Source organism: Phragmites australis, chromosome 12 (genome assembly GCF_958298935.1).
Source record: "Phragmites australis chromosome 12, lpPhrAust1.1, whole genome shotgun sequence".
Taxonomy (NCBI): domain Eukaryota; kingdom Viridiplantae; phylum Streptophyta; class Magnoliopsida; order Poales; family Poaceae; genus Phragmites; species Phragmites australis.
Window position 1 is genome coordinate 18,587,385 of NC_084932.1, and position 18,513 is coordinate 18,605,897.

At 43.1% G+C, this 18,513-nt stretch overlaps 1 protein-coding gene and 1 pseudogene across 1 annotated transcript; one reads left to right on the top strand and one right to left on the bottom strand.

The window, feature by feature from the left end:
* Positions 1-407: 407 nt before the first annotated feature.
* LOC133886366 (aldehyde dehydrogenase family 2 member C4-like) lies at positions 408-2,628 on the bottom strand (annotated as a pseudogene).
* Positions 2,629-4,120: 1,492 nt separating this feature from the next.
* Positions 4,121-5,110, top strand: LOC133886094 (mavicyanin-like). Its single transcript, XM_062325824.1, has 2 exons — positions 4,121-4,430; positions 4,523-5,110. The coding sequence occupies exons 1-2, from the start codon at positions 4,250-4,252 to the stop codon at positions 4,867-4,869; spliced, it is 528 nt and encodes a 175-aa protein (XP_062181808.1). The 5' UTR covers positions 4,121-4,249; the 3' UTR covers positions 4,870-5,110.
* The last annotated feature ends 13,403 nt before the right edge of the window (positions 5,111-18,513 follow it).

The following is an 18,513-nucleotide window of genomic DNA, read 5'->3' on the forward strand; positions in this document are numbered from 1 at the left end:
CCTGTAGGGGCGCATCCAGGGGCCGTCAGTGGCTGGAGGGGAGGAAGATAACGCGAGAGGCGATATTTGACAAAGTGCTATAACAGAGCAAAACGGAGAAATGAGCATTGCTAAATTAGTAATCCAGCCGGCGAAGTAGTATGTTTGCAAAACGGTTCGTGGAGAGTGCTATTGAGGCAAATTTTCTAGATTTTTTCTCTTTGCGTCCCCCACTATGAGCATTTGGGCTCTAAATGTTTAGATGAGCCGGATTCCACTGGGCTTCTGTTCAGTATCAGGCATAATCCTGGTTTTCAGTGTGGTTGTACTATTGAAACTCGAACCCATTCATGCCTCCCTTTTGCACAGTTGCTTACAAAGACCTTGCAAATGATTCATATCAAATTATGGGACCCTTCATGCCTCCTTTTGCACAGCTGCTTCTTTTACACTAAGATAAGCAAAGAGCCTTTTGAAAGATAACAATGTAGCCTGGCCACAATTTACATTCCCCGCCACTGTTGGCTTATTGAAAGATCTTTGTACGGCACTATTTCATCAATTTTAGTCCAGAACATGTATATCACCATTGAAAACTGAAGCATTCCTACCTCTCTTTTGCTTTCCCTTTGCTTATGTGTTTTACAAGTCACAAGAATAAATCCACAAGCCAGGACAAACAACTTATCACTTACAGTTTGTGAGGCTTTCTTTTTATGTGTGAGACAGTTCTAGACAAGCCCCTCAAAGAACATGTCTGACATCGGTCTTTATTTTGATGGATCACCCAGAACATGCAAAAATATTTCAAAATTAAGGGTCAGCCAGAACTCAGAATGCAAGGTTGGCTTCGTTTTTATGGATCGGACGTAGTTGAACTTCATGAGGGACATCCTGTGCTATCTTTATGTCGTCCTGGCAAATCCATCCCATCCATGTGAGCATGCCATGCCAATCAATCTATCTAATTGTAGGCTCAATTAGATATGATATGATGTGCTCGTGGAACTCACTCACCTTGACATCGGCAAAGATGGTAGGCTCAATGTAATACCCTTTGTCGCCGGTAGGCTTCCGCCGATGAGCAGAGTCACACCCTTGCTCTTGCCGTGCTCAATGTACTTCAAGACCTTCTCAAATTGGTCATTGTCAACCTAGCACAACGAATAGGAAAAGTTATTCAGATGCTTCTGCCATAAACTTGCCTAATCTGACATCCACTGCTCCTAACAATTCAGCCCAAATAATGAAAAAAAAAATAGTATACCTGAGGACCCATGTTGGTGGTGACATCAAAAGGATCTCCAACTTTCCAATTCTGCGCCGCCTCCACAGCTTTCTTGACAAACTCGTCGTAGATCCCTTCCTGAACATAAACGCGTGATCCGGCCACGCAAACCTCCCCCCAGATTCAAAGTTGAGACGCTCGGTTGGTCGGTCAGCTTATTGCTCTGAACCAGAATCAGTTCTGCACATCCCTTGTAAAATTAATGCTGCCTGCAATACCTTGTTGAAGAATATGGCGAGCCGTGAAAGATGGACGGCCATGTCGACGTCGGCATTGTCGAAGATGATCAGCGGCGACTTGCCGCCGAGCTCCAGCGAGACCGTCTTTAGGTTGCTCCTCGCGGTGGACTCCATGATAAGGCGACCGACTTCTGTGGAGCCGGTGAATGCTACCTGATGTAATTAATTAATGGTCTATTTTTGTGAGCAGCCATAGCACATGTATGTATAGCGTGCAGAATTCTGACGAATGATCGGTGTGCTCACGCTGTCAACGTCCATGTACGAAGTGATGGCGGCTCCGACGGTCAGGCCGAACCCCAGCACGACGTTGATCACTCCGTCCGAAATGCCAGCCTGCGTGACGAAATTCACAGGAAACATCACAAGATATATGGTATCAATTTTCAATTGAGATTTGAAACATCTACCACAATTCTAGGAAAAGAAAAGAAAATAAATACATTACCAGCTTGGCCAGGTGTGCGTAGAAGCGGCGTCTGCTCGGCGGGCTTCACGACCAAGGTGCTGACCTTGAGGAAGAACATCATGGTGGGGAAATTCTAAGGGATGATGACGCCGACGACGCCCATGAGCTCCTTGAGCGTGTACCCCTGGTACTTATCGTACACACGCAACACCTCGCTGTGGATCTTGTTGGCAGCACCCGCGTAGTAGCATAGCATCTGCATCGCCGCGTGGGACGTTGATGATCTTGCCCAGCAAAAGCAGCTTCCCAGCGTCGCGGACAAAAAAAATATCGGTAAATAAAATTTATCGGAGGTCACCGATAAATAAGATTTATCGGAAATATCGGATATACCGGATAAAATTCAAACAAAATTCAAATAAAATTCAAACAAATTCAAACAAAATTTGAACATAATACCGGTAAACACGGTATATATTTTCTATCGGTGCCCACCGATAAAAGCGATAAATCGGGTTTATCGCCGATAAATCGCCGAAAAAGTTTCACCGACTCGGCACTGTCCAACGCCGCCAGCTCCTCTGTGTGCGCTCCACCAGGTCCACAAGCTTGCTCATGATCCGGCTCCTCTCCTGCACCATTTTTTTGTTGGATAAGCTTACCAGGTTGCAGCTGATGCTGAGGTACACCGGCTTGCTCTCCCTCAGTGCCATGTTGATATGCTTGTGAGCGTCGTCTAGATTGGTCACCACCGCCTGAATCCACGAACAAAGCAAACAAGTCATCAACCAACCAGATTAAGATCCACACAGAAGCTGGTGGCATGTGATGGTCTGGAAGTAGCGGAGCTCCTGGGAGAAATTTGGGAGGCCAATGGTATCAGGACCGGCAACGCCGTGGAGACCGACGGAGGAGTTGCGGTGGGAGACGGTGGCGATGAGAGATTGGCAGGCCCTCCATCTCCTCTCCAGATGTGGCAGCGGGCACTCCTCCGTGAATGGGGCGACAAGAGCTCCTTCCCCTCACTAGATGCGGCACACGACAACGGGGTGGGATAGGAGCAGAGTGAGGACGACGAGCGGCTCGCGTGAGCTAGGATGTGGGGAATGGAATGGATAATGCATGTAGTCCGGTTCTCTCGGTGCTTCCATGAATCTCGCTTTGGACGCGACACCCCCACCCCCCTCGTGCGAACCTTTTTCGGGCCGTTTTTTGGCCATTGGCCAGACGGTGTGGTTTTTTATTAGACAGCTGGCCGGCGTGGTTTTTTTTCTGGTTTTTTACCAAGGGGAGGTAGGAGGAGGGCAGAACGTGAAGGCAGGATACAAGAGAGTGCAGGAACCACTATTTATTTTTTAAATAATAGAGAAGAAAATGTGTTTCTGGTCTACTGAAAAAAGAAAAGGAGTGAAACCGCGTTTCTGGAAGAGGTTGACCGCGTCAAACCGAATCAAGTGTCCGCGGTCAAATGTGTTGGATTCAGACGTATGTAGCTGCATGCGAACTACATGGGCATTTTTTCAAGGTTTTCAGGCTTGGATGCAACGTATCATGGTTTAATTGCACGCGGTGCGATGTATATAGATGAGAGTACTCAAAGTCAACAGCACGGAATTAAGCTTCGATGATATACAGCATGCAGGTCAGTCCCAGACTTTTCAGCTACAAATTAAAGGCGGCTGATCAGCTCTACCAACTCCATTTTCCCATCAACAACAACTCAAAGACGGCTGATCAGCTAAACAATTTAGCAAACACGCATGCAGATATGCGTAGGTGATGACCTGATGAGATACAAAATATATATGTATCCCAGTCCCAGCTACCTGGTCCTCGACAACGACACACGCACACCAGGTAGGCATGCCTAACACGCGACGACTCTGTTCCAATTCAAAGAGAAGCGTATTTTGTCAGAGTAAGAGCATGCATGCACGAAAAAGTCAGCTGAGCAAGCCAGGCCGGCTGACACGCATGCATGCAGCTGCAGGTACGGCCAGGGCCTTCTTCGAATAATCTTCATCCACTCATTACTCGGTCGGGTCGATCGGTCCATCGATGATGTATGAAATGCATGACCAAGTAGTAGTTGCGAACAGGTCATAGCTTATACTAGTTAGTAGCACAGCAACGAGGACGACGCATATGCTGCTGCTGATCACCTACCGCGATCACACATATGCAGCTATATATATCCACGCAAACCCAACCCCAAGGATCAGCCATCCATCCATCCTTCAAGCCTAGCACTACTAGCAGCGCGCAGCTCTATACCAATAATCGATCGATCTCCTCTGCTCGCTCGATCGCCCCTTCCAGCAGGCAGCAGCTGCCATGGCAAGAATCAGCAGCAGATCTGGAGCTCTTGCCGTCGCGGCCGTCATGGCAGCAGCCGTGTTCGGCATGGCGTCGGCGGCGACCTACAACGTCGGCGAGCCGGGAGGCTCCTGGGACCTGCAGACCAACTACGCCAACTGGGTCTCCTCCAAGAGGTTCCACCCCGGTGACCAGATCGGTCGGTGCCTACTGGTTCATTCACTCATCTATCGTTGATCGATTCGAACAATTAAGATTAACTATATATATATTTACGTACTTTGCACGCAGTGTTCAAGTACTCGCCTCAGGCCCACGACGTGCTGGAGGTGAACGAGGCGGGCTACGACTCCTGCTCCACCTCCAACCCCATCGCCACCCACAACTCCGGCAACGACGCCATCGCCCTCACCTCCCCCGGCACCCGCTACTTCATCTGCGGCTTCCCTACCCACTGCACCAACGGCATGAAGCTCAAGATCGACGTCCTGCCAGGGGCCACATCCCCCGCCCCGGCCGGTGCTCCCAGCGCCAACTCTCCACCGCCTCCGTCGACGCCCGCTTCCGCCGCTACCAAGGGCGCCGCCGCCACCGGTTTCGGTCTCGCCGTCATGTTCGCCGCCGGCCTCATGGCCTAATTCAATTTAATTCCCTTCCTTTTATGCATTTACCTGCTACGTACGTTACTACTAGCAGCTAGACACGTACTCATTTGTGTATTTTTTTAGAAAGAGATATATGTTACTGTATGTATAGAGAGAGAGACATGCACACGTACAGTACCTGCCGATCAGCTAGCATACATGTAGTTTATTAATTGTTCTCTATTCCAACCTTCGGGTTCTGTATATTGATTTCAGAGGTGACAGCTTATCTTTATTTCGATCAGCTTCTTAATTGTTAACGAACGTACACTACCGTCTGTTGCCCTCTTGGTCCTCTCTGAGCGCTTTGTTCTTGGGTAGTTGGGTAATGGCGGTTCGTGCTGAAGGTGGCTGGCTGTCGCTGGGGGAGGTGTCGGCCGCCCAGCTAGGGATTTTGCCAACCAACTTCGCCGTAGCAGTCTTGTCTGGGCAGCCATGGCGCTCACCTTCGTCACGCTGCGCGCAGACGACGGGAGAGCGAGCATAGGCGACATGCTCCGATCCACACTGCGGCCGGACATGCTAAGCACGTCTGTATGTGAAGGTAAGCGACGGATCGAACTAGTGGGAAAGCCGTGGTCTGAGTTCTCCCTTCTTGGTTGTCATGATATTTTTAGGGAGTAGGACTGCTAGGACACTGCAGGAAGTATGCTATGCGCCTGTTTGGATTGAGATTTGGTCGAAGCCGTCTGGCCAGGCAGCGCCCCTAGGCGTTCGATTTCGATTGCCTGGGGCTAGGATCGTTGCCCGGCGGGCGAGCTGCGTGCTAGAGTCCAAACCAAACACGCTCTATATGCCGCAGGGAAGCTTCAATTTTCGCCACGGCGCTCTGGAGCAGATATGTTATACATGATGTGTGTGTCATGTTGGAATATGAGTTACTAAATTCGACAGATTTAATGGTTTTAACTATAAAAAATTATTTTTAAAGATGAGTCATAACCTATTTGCATAGGTATTTAATTAACCCATCTACGATCAAAGGCATGTGCAAATGGACGATTTTTACAGACACAAAAGAGACTATCTGTGAAAAACTATTATTACATATGGTTCGCTTAAGAAACCGTATGTATAAGATTATCACAGGCGGTTACTTAAGTAAACTGCATATAGTAATAGGTTTTCACATGCGGTCTCTTTTGTAATCGCCTGTAGATATGTAGATTTCTACAAGTGAGCGACATAAGAACCCGCTGTGGTATGTATTTTATTTAAAAAATAAGAAAGAGCATATATTTTATTCTCTTCAGATTTTAACACATTTGAATCAACATAAGTCTAATATTTAACACAAATACAAAATTATTAACAAGTATAATATTTTTACATCACAAGTTAATTTACATCACAAGCCAAATATTCAACACAAGTATTATTCCATCTCCCACTCACAAAGCCTCGGATGGGTAGCCAATTCACCTCCAAGATCGAAGAATCTGCCACTCTTGTGGATAACTTCGTGCATGATGAACCAGCACATATCACGTTGAACGTTTTGAATATTTTCATCTTTGAGAGAGGTGTGGATAGGTTCGATCATCCATGCCTGAAATGAAAACACAACTTAAAGAGCTAAAACACTACTGACAACGGAAACAGAACCAAATAAGAATGTGCAAGCGCAATGATGACTTACGTTCTCGGGGTTCATTATGTACCTCCCGTTTACCTTAAGAAACTGGCAAACATAATATGCACAAAGAATGGTGTCCAAACCTTACTTGTGGCACTTCAAATAAAAACGCGACGTATTCGTTAGTTCAATAGAACTCTTCGTCTCAAGCATTAGAGGTGTGTAATTACCGAAAAATATGTACGAACCATCATCGCATCCGATTTGGCTGCATCGTGTATCCTACCTTTCGTTACGTACCACTTGTAGGCCATATTCGAATGCCAATAAGTAATTATCAATTCATAAATAATTTATAAGAATTTTATGTATGATAGTTTTCTTTACCTCTGTATAACATCGATGACATCTTGGTACGATTTTTGGGGGACATCGACTGAGTCAAGGACTACAAGTCTGCTCGACTTCGGCATCAGCATTATACAAATAAAGTGATCGCTACATGAATCTTTATATTAGGTTCTTGATCGACCAATTAAATTGAATACTTATGTTAGATTTTGGACGTATCACACTTACTTAAAGTTGTAGGGAGCCATGATGTAGTCCTTGTCTTGCATTTTTAGCATAGCCCTTTCTACGTAGGTTGACATGTCAAGCCTGTATGATTTGGTCATTTTTCTTATGACCCTTGCTTTCTCCTTGTTACTCTTCCTCTTAATCCGGGGATCATCTGTCCTCAACTTCACAACCAAGTTGGGCTGGGAAATTCGTTGCAGATCAATGAATCCGACTGGTACATTCAACTTTTCTGCATCGTTAAATTGAATTCTACATAATAAGTCACTAGTCATTAGCTTTCATAGCATATATCAATAGATATATGAACATAGGGATAGATTGTATACACTTATAGGCACTACACGCTTATGAGATTGATATCTAGTTTCTCACGGCGGAACAAAGCGTGCATGTCCTTAAAATCCAGCATGAGATAGGAGTCTCTGCTTAGAAAAATGTTAGCGAGGACAGAAGCAGTGATTATGGAGAACCCCGCGTGACATGCCCTCATGTACCATTCGTGGAATCTCCTCATCTCCCAAGGACCTTCTTGGAGTTGAAACAATGGAATAAATGGCTTGCCATTCTCATATTACTCAGGAACATCTAGTGTAGGCAAGAAATCCAACTGACAGGTACTTAATGTTTTGCTGGTCTCTTTTGCAAGATTGCACTTCGCTGGAGATTCCGGAGCGGATGATGCCTTTGCTTTGGAGGACAGAAGCCACCTCTTCACCGGAGATGTTAGAGTCTTTTCATATGGGGTAACCATGATAGGGACTCTTCGATGCTCAAGTGAAGGATTTGGAGGTGCAGATGCTGGAGGCGCAGATGCCAAAGTCGTAGACGCTGGAGGCGGAGGTGCCGGAGTCACAGATGGTGAAGCAGGATGCAAAGATGCCTGAGGTAGAGATAATGGGCATGGGGGCGAAGGTGCCTGAGGCGGAGATAATGGGCGCGGGGGCGAAGGTGCCTGCGGCGGAGAGACTTGGCTCTGTGGCGGAGGTGCCTAAGGTGGAGAGGCTTAGCTCTGGGGCGGAGATGCCTGAGGCAGAGATGCTGGGCGTGGGGGCGGCCGTGACGCTGGCGATTGTGACTTCTGACGGCTGAAGATGATATCCCATCTGGGCCACAGAATGAAGTTGCCAATAGCCTCATCGAGAATCTTGATACCCTCAGGTGTGCTTATGTCTAGCTTGTACTTCATGAAAAGTGGATGTACTAAGTCCACTTGTATCTTGGCGTAACCGGTCGGAATATCTTGATTGTGAAACGCACGGCCTGGAATGGCCTGTCCGTGGCAGCCTCGATAGTGAAGTCTCCCTTACCGACCAGAACATGTAGCATGCAAGGGGTAGCCTCTGTAATATCATCCACATGATATCTCAGGTTATTGGCCTGTGTGGACCTGACGCTGCTCTGAAAGCCTGGCCTGGTTGGTTGCTCTATCATCAATAATATTGCCCTTTCCTTCTCCTTTTCATTCCACATTTTCATAAACTGAACGTTAACCTGTTCTTGTATCTCTTCCTCTAGGGTCTTCGTATATCTTTTACGGGTCTTGTACTGGCCCAAGGCATCTGGAACCCATGCTTTCAGCCCACTTTTGATCTAATGCCTCAAGTGCAACCCGGGTGTTCCTTGTTTCCAAGGCCTTGGTAAGTAGGTCATTCTCCCTGTCAGGCTCTAGAGACCCTTCGTTAGCAATCTCTTGAATGGTCTGGGTGATTTCCATGGTCTCAGGGCTTTTGAAGGCTAAGTCCCCAGATTCGGTTCGTTGTGACCAAGCATAGACCCACTTCCAGCTTCGCTCGTCACAATTTTCCAAAGGGTTAGGTTTCCCAGCCCAGACAACCTTTTCTTCTTGCCTCCTCCATTCAGAAATTTTGGAGGTGTACCCAGACGAGCCCAGGTAATAGTGGTACTTGTTCTTTTTCGCAAGGTGCTTAAAAGATTCACCCAGTTTGATGGCCTCAGGTGTTGTCTTCTGCCTAACAAACTCTGCCCAATGGTCTGGCGTAATCTTTCCGTATTTATTAAAGGGTACTAAGTTCTTCTTCACGAAGTCCTTATTTAGCTCACTCTTCTAGCCCTGAAAGCTCTTTCTCATAGTTTTCAATGCATTTTGTTTGGCGGCTTTCTCTGTTCACTACACCATCAAGGCACATGTAGGGTATCATAGATCTATCGAGGGTTGCTTCTACAAGTTTGATCTTTTCTGAATCTTTGAAAGGCGGCACGTCGTCAAACTGATTGTATTATTCCTCATCCTCCATATTCTCAATTCCGGCAATTCTTTGTTTTCCAACAACAACTACATGCTTCTTTTCATTTGCGGCGTCAATTATATAGAAAACCTGTGCGACGTGATCAGCGAGTACCCACGGGTCATCTTTGTGGCCTACAATGTTGAGGTTGATAGTTGTGAACCCGTAGTTATCCACCGCCACGTCATTTGGGTGTTTAACCCATTTGCACCGAAAGACGGGAATCTGCAGATTCACTCCATAGTCGACTTCCCAGATTTCATCTATGAACCCATAGTAGGTGATCTTTTACCCTGTTGTCTCATAGGCTTCTATCCGAACGCTGCTGTTTTGGGTCGTGCTCTTCTTGTCCTTTGCTTTAGTATAAAATGTGTAGCCATTAATGTCATATGTTTGCCAAGACGTAACTAAACTTGATGGGCCACAAGCCAACATTTTCTCATTTTTTTTATCTACAAATTCAACATCTGGAATGTTTTGGTTCTTGAACCATATGGTGAAGCGACGCTTGTGCTCTTTCAAGATCCAATCATATGAGCGGCCTTGATTTTCCGTGTGAAGCTCATTTAGGTGTTGCTCGACATATGGCCTCACTATCTGGAGCTGCTGCAAGATGGTGAAATATGCTTCTTCTACTGCTTTTTAATCATGATCGATGAATCTTTCTTTCCTTTGGTCCCTTTTCCAGACAACCTCCCCTCATGTCGAGATACAGATACACCAATCGGTTTAGCATCTTTTATGTAATCGATGCAACACTCAACGACTTCCTCGGTACTATAGCCCTTGATCATGGAACCCTATGGGTGAGCACGATTCCGTACATAGCCCTTGAGAATGCCCATGTACCGCTCAAATGCATACATCTGATGTAAGAATACAGGGCCTAGTGCAATTATCTCGTGATGTGAACCAAGACGTGTACCATGACATTGAAAAAGGATGGAGGGAGGCACATCTCAAGTTGGCACAGAGTCTCTACCAAGTAACTATGTAGAGCACCCAGTTTTTCGGCATCAATCACCTTTTGAGCAATTGCGTTAAAGAAGTGACATAACCGTGTGATGACCACCTTTATGTATCCTGGCTTGATACCCCTGATTGCAATAGGGAGCATCTGCATCATCATCACATGACAATCGTGAGACTTCATGTCGATTAGCTTCAAATCTATCATCAAGACTAGTTTCTTGATGTTGGATGAGTAACCAGTCGAGACTCTCACCCTACGTAAGCATTTGTACAATGCATTTTTCTCCTCAGGTGTCAGAGAGTAGCTAGCCAGGGGAAGATAATGTTTTCCATTTGGTCTGTCTTCAGGGTGTAGCTCTAGTCTGATTCCAAAATGCACCAAGTCCTTATGTGACTTGATTCCATCCTTTGTCTTGCCTGATATGTCCAGTAAGAGGCCAAGGATGCTATCACACACATTCTTCTTAACGTGCATGACATCGATACGTGCATTACATCAATGCTGTGGTGAATGTCCAAGTCCTTCCAGTAGGGAAAATACTTAAAGAAAATTGGCATCTTCTTCCATAGCATGCCGGTCGGAGTCTCACTTTTCTTCCTCTTTTTACCTTTCGGTGGCTTCCCAAAAACAACCTTGATGCTCCTAACCATTTCAAACACTAGTGCCCCGCTGCGAGGTTTTGGGCCAGTACCTTGCTCAGTCGTGTTGTCAAAATGTTTCTTCATGTTGCAGTATCTGTAAGTTCTGAGTAAGAACCATCGGTGTCGCGTGTACACTACCTTCTGTGAGTACAGAAGGTACACAGACGCGGTTCAGAGTCCCAAGGGTTCAGAGTCCCAAGGGTTCAAGTACAAACGCTGTAAGCGGGAGATCACTGGCAGATACCACATCACCATGGCAGGACGTTTTCTTTTCTTCTCCGCGTCGGAAGAAGTGTCTTCTTCGTCATGAACAGCAGTACTCTTCTTCTTTTTCTTTGCATTGGCGGAAGCATCTTCGTCCTCACAATCATCATTGCTGTTGTACCGACTCGCATGCACACTGGGTATCTATCCAAGGTTTCGTACTCTTTATGGTAAAGGATACAGTGGTTCCGACACACGTGTATTTTTTGCACATCCAATGACAATGGACATATAAGCTTCTTCGTCTGATAAGTGGTGGTGGGCAAGGAGTTAGGCTTCGGAAGCATCTTTGCCAAGAGGCTCAACATATCCGAGAAACTTTTGTCGGACCATGCATTGCTGGCCTTCAACCTTAGAAATTCAAGCACCGAACGCAACATTGTAAGCTCCTTATCACAGCCTGATTCTTCATACAAAAGTTCCTTCGATGCCTTCTGTAACGCCTCAAAATTATCTAAACCTCTCGTGTCCCTTAAAACATGCGGTTTTGCGTGGCACAACATTTCCTCCAGATCAAAATCGGTATCATCATCCACCATAACATCAGTGTCGCCTTCGACTCCCTCATCATCACCATCCACTTGATCAGCAGCGATTTCATCGTTTGGTTCGCTTGTACGTTGTTCGCCGTGATTGTATCAGCATGTGTAATCCTCAACAAATCCTCTCAAGATCAAGTGTGATTTGATTATGCTTAATTTGACCCATAATTTCTGGTTCTTACAGTCAGAACATGGATAATAGATTTCCTTTGTCTTCTTAATCAAAGTGTCCTTCTCGACGGCTTCAATAAAAGTAGAAAGTCATTTGATGTATATTTCTCCATATCTTAGCACATCGTACATCCATGCTCTATCCATCTTTAACTTCAATCATAGAATTAGATACATAAATTAACTAATTAATAATAAGATCAATTTTAAAAAAGAATATTTTAAAATATAGAAAAAATTGGGCATTTTATGATTATAATATGTCTACGTAATTGAATCTACATTGGCGCAAATTGATAGCTCAAAACAATATGAATTCATTACTCTCTCTCACTCTACATCTACATCTAGATCTAGATAAAAAAAATCCTCATTCATGATGAAACCTCCTAGAGGCTTAAAAAACATCAAATTGAAGCTACAATTTTGAAATATAATGCTAGAATCATGTGAATCTACACAGTTGAATCAATATTTCCATAAATTTTAGCTAATTTAAGGATCTAAATGGCTAGAACCTTGAGCACTCTATAACATTTTCAAACCCTAAATAAGGTATAAATCTAAATCTATACTTCAAAAAGATGCTACCTAGGGATGAGATACTCTTACCTTAGATGTTTCCTTCAAGGAATTCAAAAACAAAACCTTCCCCCCTTGTATCAAAATTTGTGTCCGCCACTTGAGTTACACTGTTCGAACAACATTGAGCTCGATCTGAATCGAGCTCTCCACAGGTAGGCACTATTTATGGGATATTTCCATAGACGGTTCCTAATGTGAACCGCTTATGAAAACTTGTTTCCACAGGCGGTTCCTTATGTGAACCGCCTGTGGAACCACAGGCGGTTCACATAAGGAACCGCCTGTGGAAACAAGTTTTCACAGGTGGTCCACAACCTCACGGGGCCCGAGCCGAGTACTCAGGCGGTTTATCCTATGAACCGCCTGTAGAAATGAACAGTAGGTGTTTTGAAAAATAGCTTTTGTAGTAGTGTTTCCATGTTTCAAGATTGTATGTTCTATTAATTTAATCCTCCCTTAAGGATTTCTTGTTAAACATGGCTTTGTGTCATGCATGGGTTTGAGAAAACAATAACATGGCTTTGTGAATTAATCTTATACCCTTTTATTTAAGGGATGTTTCAATCCTACTTTATTACATATTTAGGTATTGTTAGTATTTTCCTCGCATCTTTACTCCTCTAAAATGCTCGAGTCGTGACAAATCCGATCGATCTCCACCGTCTACTTGAGTTGATTAAATAGTCACCATACAAAGTTCGACTCTGTTTCTCCTTCTAAAAATACATTTAATCTCCCATTATTTGCCTTCTATACCTAGACGTCTAATATTTGCCTTCCATACATTCTAAAAATATATTCAATCTCTTATTATTTGCCTTTCATATATATACGTCAAATATTTGTCTTTATAGGGTGCGCCGTCTCCCACACTGTGTCTACCACCACCGGGTTTCTTCGGATTACTATATCATAAATTGATTCTACGTGTATATAATACATATGCAGTTGCTAGTTGCCTGTAATCTCCTACTTGTGGTTTGCCTTGTTTGCTTGGGTAGCCTATTTTTTTTAAAGAGGAGGCTCATACTCACATAGCTGCACAGGAGCTGCACAAGCGCCTCCAAAAGAGCACTGGAACTCGAACCCGAATTACTCCCCTAAGAGCTGTCTCTAAAAACCAGTTGGATCGATAGCCCTCAGCTTGGGTAGCCTATTGATTGATAATTCATGTATTTTTTCCTTCCAGCTAGAAGCCTTGACCGCCAAGGACGGTAAAGACGTGGAAATTGAGGTCGGCAGTCCTCATTTGTACCGCTACAGCACATCAATGTAATATTTATCTGTAGGAATTCAGGGCCTATTTGCTTAGCAAAGCGTGGCATGCTACAGCCTGGTGGCCTCTGCCCCATATATATGTTTTTATCCTCTTAAAGAATATGTGAAAAGCGTGGTAAGAGAGCACGCATACCTTCTACTGTATTGTCTAAGAAGCGTGGCAACCTACCTAAACACACACCCTCCCTCCCTATATTTCGCTTTCGTCAATAGATTAGCTTTTTTCTTATCTATATATCTGTATTCAGTCCATTATTGCGGAGGTTCCCGGTATCTTACTCAGGTGTGTTAGCCGGGATGAGGCTGCATTAGATGTTGCACAGAAGGTAATCAATCGCTCTGTTTTGGTTATTATTATATGCACTGCTCAGTTGTTTGCTCTTTGGAAAGGCTGTTCTTTACGATAAGCTTGTTTTGGTGGTGCCTTTAGATCCAGGTTTTCAAAAGTTTGTACGATAACGCTTCAAATAGTGAGTATGTCACATGGCTTCTTGCAACTTTAGTTGCAATACGAGATGTCTGCAAGCTTGTTGTCAAAGAGTTAGCAAGCTGGGTATGTTTCGTTGCGATATTCTGTCTTTGTATTCCAATTGTTTGACCAGCTTTATTTTTCCTTGTTTTAATTACCTATGTGTTACTCAATTGGTTGATGTTGTTCATTCATAACCAAGTGATTTCATCTGAGTATTATGTTTTGATGTGTTACCCATTTTTATAGTGCATACACATATAATATATGTTAAAAAGTTGATTCTCCCCGGGAGTAAACTTAAGTCAGTAAATGTGCCATGGACGAGATAGATTTGGTTATGATAATGTTCTTTTCACAAGAGTAAAACAACTTTTGTTTTGAACGGAGACAGCAGAGCAAACCTCTACTGTAGTATTTTATTTAATACTTAAAAAAATATACATAGTGTTTCCTGCACCCTCATGTATTCTACCTCCACGTCCTACCTTCCTCATGTTTTGCCCTTGTTTTTGGCCCACGCTTGTACTTCCACCGGCAGGCCTACACACGGGTATTCAACTAATATATATATATATATATATATATATATATATATATATACATACACACGGAGCACAACACTGTACAAGAGGGGGAAATAAACCCACTACACTAAGAGGGAAGGGATTAACAAATAGAAAGAGAGAGAGGGAGAGAGGCTAAACAAGACTAGAAAGTCAGGAGAAGAGGAGAAGACTAAGGTCATGGTTCATCCTGTGCAATTGAATGTTGGCCAGCGCATGGAAACACACTTTCCAGATAGAGAAGCTGGGATTATAACTGTTGAAGATCTTATCATTCCTTAGTTTCCAGATTTCCCAGTCCCCATAGAAAAAACCTCCATAAAGAACACCTGCTGGAAGTTGGTCCTTGCTTCCTGAAGCATACCAAAGAAGCTTAAAGCATGATCCCAGGATATACCAATGTAAGACCAACATCTGGCTGAAGAGATTCAAAGAAAAGATAATAGGAGGTCTCTTCAACTTCTGTTTGCAGAACACGCAGGAGTAGTCATTTCCTTCAATTATGAGATTTTTCCTTCTGAGAATATTTCTAGAGTTGAGCTTGTCCTTAAAGAGCAACCAAGTGAACACTTTAAGCTTTTTGGAAACCTTGGAATTCCAGATCCACCAAAAGGGAGCCGCGGGGCGGGGGGGGGGGGGGGGGCAAGGGGGGTGGATGGCTTTGAACGGCAGGGCGTAGAACTTCGTTGAAGAGTAGCAGGAATTTCCCCAGCAATAGAGCCAGACGTCCTTCTGCTCATTGGAACGCTGGGCTACAAGAGTGAGAAGGGATTGCAATTCCTCAAAAGCCTGGGCAAACAATCTGCGAGAGAGATGTTTTGTCGTAAAGCAACTTTGTTTTTGTCTTCTATCACACTTAGGTAAAATCTTGTTTGTTGAGTATTGTATATATGGGATTTCGAACATTTAATTACGTGAACAACATATCAAGAATAAAAAAATACAAGCACCAAGTATTTAACTTGTGAGCGATTTGGTGGAAGCGGTATATACTTATAGAAATCTCGCTGTATAGATTTGGTGGAAGTGTGGTTGACATGAGTCTTTTGGTATAATTGTTTAGCCATACTGTCGGGATATTGGGAAGTGTCATTTACAAGATTAGTAGACATATACAATAATGATGGTGAACTTGATACAGTAACATGAAACCCTAAAACTTGTCCGCTAACATTTGCCAATGTTCTGGATATCCTTTAACATTTGTCAAGTCTCTCGTTGGTTATTACCCGGTTGCATCTGGTTTTGTCAATTAAAACCAGGTATGACATTTCAATACTTCCTTTTCAATAGTACTTCTTTGTCATTGCAGCTATTGTTTTACATTTTGTTTTCATATTTTTGTTTCATTAATAATTAAATTATACATATTCCAGGTCTCCTACCTAGATGAATATTTTCATGACAACAAAGACATGCTTTTAAGGGAGGTTACTCTCCCAGATGGTAATGTTTAATTAGACATGGCTAAGAAAGGTTGCAGAATTCTTTAATCATGATTGAGGTGCTTCACAAGGACACTTGCTAAACGCAAGGGCTGGTCAGGCAGTTTTACACTAAAGTATTTCATAGTAGTGCATGAACATGTTCAGTTTTTAACCCATGCCACACTGAACCTTGACACAAATTCCTTGAAAGCTGATTTGAAAGAGTTGGTTCTTGGATAAAACATTTCTTCTCCTCGAACAAGTAAAGTTTGGTTTCAAAGTTCCCACCTATCTAGAGAACTTAATAGAGTATCTAGGGTCACAAAGCTATACAACATTATTGTCAAGAGAAAGAATGTTCATCGAGACACATATCTGTTGCACGGAGTCCTGAATTTTGCTGGTGCTCTTGAGAAGGAAGTACAAGAGCTTGCGTCAGTCTGTGCAGTTAATATGGAAAAGGATAATGACACAAAGTGGCCCGCTTAGTAGTTATCCCATTCACCTGTCCACAGTGAAAGTGTTTGAGGATATCATTCGGAAACCTAAGGAGGATATGAAAGTAATCACACTGGCGTCTTCAAACTGATGAGGGATGAGTTCACACATGGCCCGGAGCACTGTTCAGATTGATGAGTTTAATTTATAAATATATTGTTTATGATAATTGATTTTAAATTAAAAATCTTTTAGGTATAGTTCTTAAATTTCATTTCTTTTATATGTCGCAGGAACACTTGCTGAGGGAGATGTAGACTACAAGAACTAAAGATGCAGACTACAAGAACAAGAGGTTTCATGGGTTAAATTCTAGCTAATACTGACATAGGTACATGTCTACTGATATAGGTACATGAGCAAGAAAGAAGAACACATATAGTATACGATTAGTGTTGCTATTGGTGAAGTTGTTTGCTAGCAGCAAGATCCCCTTGAAGGTTTTGCTGACGCTGTTACCTACTATAAACCATGTTAAATAAGCGATGCAGAGCAAGGCAACTTCTAAAGTTCTCTCACATATACATGAGCCAAGATATTTTAGGAAGCTACTAGAACTATTTTTGTCATGATAAAAATTAGAATTGTCTAGATGGAGATATTTTACATGAACATTCTAGGGTCTTGATATTTGTAGCATGTCATGGCTAGGATCTTTTTGGTTTTGAATGCCCCTTGCAATGCCACACTAAGTGAGCATTTTAGATTAGAGCATGGTAAAGCTAGAGTGAGAGAAGAATAAGAGAGGAGAGTGAGAGCTAGGATGGCCACCGAGAAGAGTTGTGTATGTTCTTATGTAATAGTTGTGCTATTGGAATAAAGAGAACACTCTATATTTTGATTTTTTTAATTTAGAAAATATAAAAAATGCAAATGTATGCCTTTGCTTTGGAAAATTGCAAAGACATTCTCTTGTCACCTGTTGGACGAGCGACATGTGTCCCAATCGCCTATCCAAGGGGTGAAAATTTAAAACCCAAAAAATGTAAAAATAAAAAATATTGAAACAGTTATGACAAATTATTAAAAAAATTTGGCGCTGTCGATGATGCTATATTTTAGCTCTAAAAATTTCAGCTCAAAAACTTACTTGTACAATGACTAACACAAAGACATGGATTTTGTATGTTCTGTTTCTCATCTTACATGTCATATTTTTGTCCTGCAATATCTGAAGACCTAGATGATTGCAACCTCTGGCCCAACAAATTTTGCCAAAAACTTTTGTGAATATTTTGATAGTGTTTTCAATTTTGGGAGCATTGAAAGACATCTTTTATTTTTATTTTTAAACATGTCGCATGTTAGATGAGCGAGCATGTCCCTATCGCCCATCCAATGAGCAATAGGCATATAGATCTGTAAATTTTTAAACTGGACCGATATTTTTAATTTTGAAAACATAAAAAATGCAAATGTATGCCTCTTCTTTGAAAAATTGCAAACCTATCCTCTTGTCGCGTGTTGGACAGTCATATTGCGAGGTTCAATTTGATGTTCCTGAAACCTGATGCTAGCAGTGTACATTGCGAGGTTCAATTTGATGAGGCAGAAGTAAGATATGACGCAACACTTACGTCATTTAATTTTGTAGATTTGCTGCTGTGTAAGCCAACTGGCCAAGCACATGAGTTTCATGCACTCTATCCTATACATAGGTCACCATCCCATGCCACTGTTTCTGCTATACATTGGGATTTTGACTGCTAATGCACCACTAACACAATGTTAGTGACTCCTACGAGCAATTTTGAACATATGTGACTTATTTGCACCCGCCTCCCAAGTTGTTGTACCAGCCATGCAATTTACTCATCTTG

Excerpts from the sequence above, each read along its gene's own strand:
- LOC133886094 (XM_062325824.1), top strand. The coding sequence starts at position 4,250 with ATGGCAAGAATCAGCAGCAGATCTGGAGCTCTTGCCGTCGCGGCCGTC. Across the intron at positions 4,431-4,522 it reads CCACCCCGGTGACCAGATCG|TGTTCAAGTACTCGCCTCAG; the intron begins GTCGGTGCCTAC and ends CTTTGCACGCAG.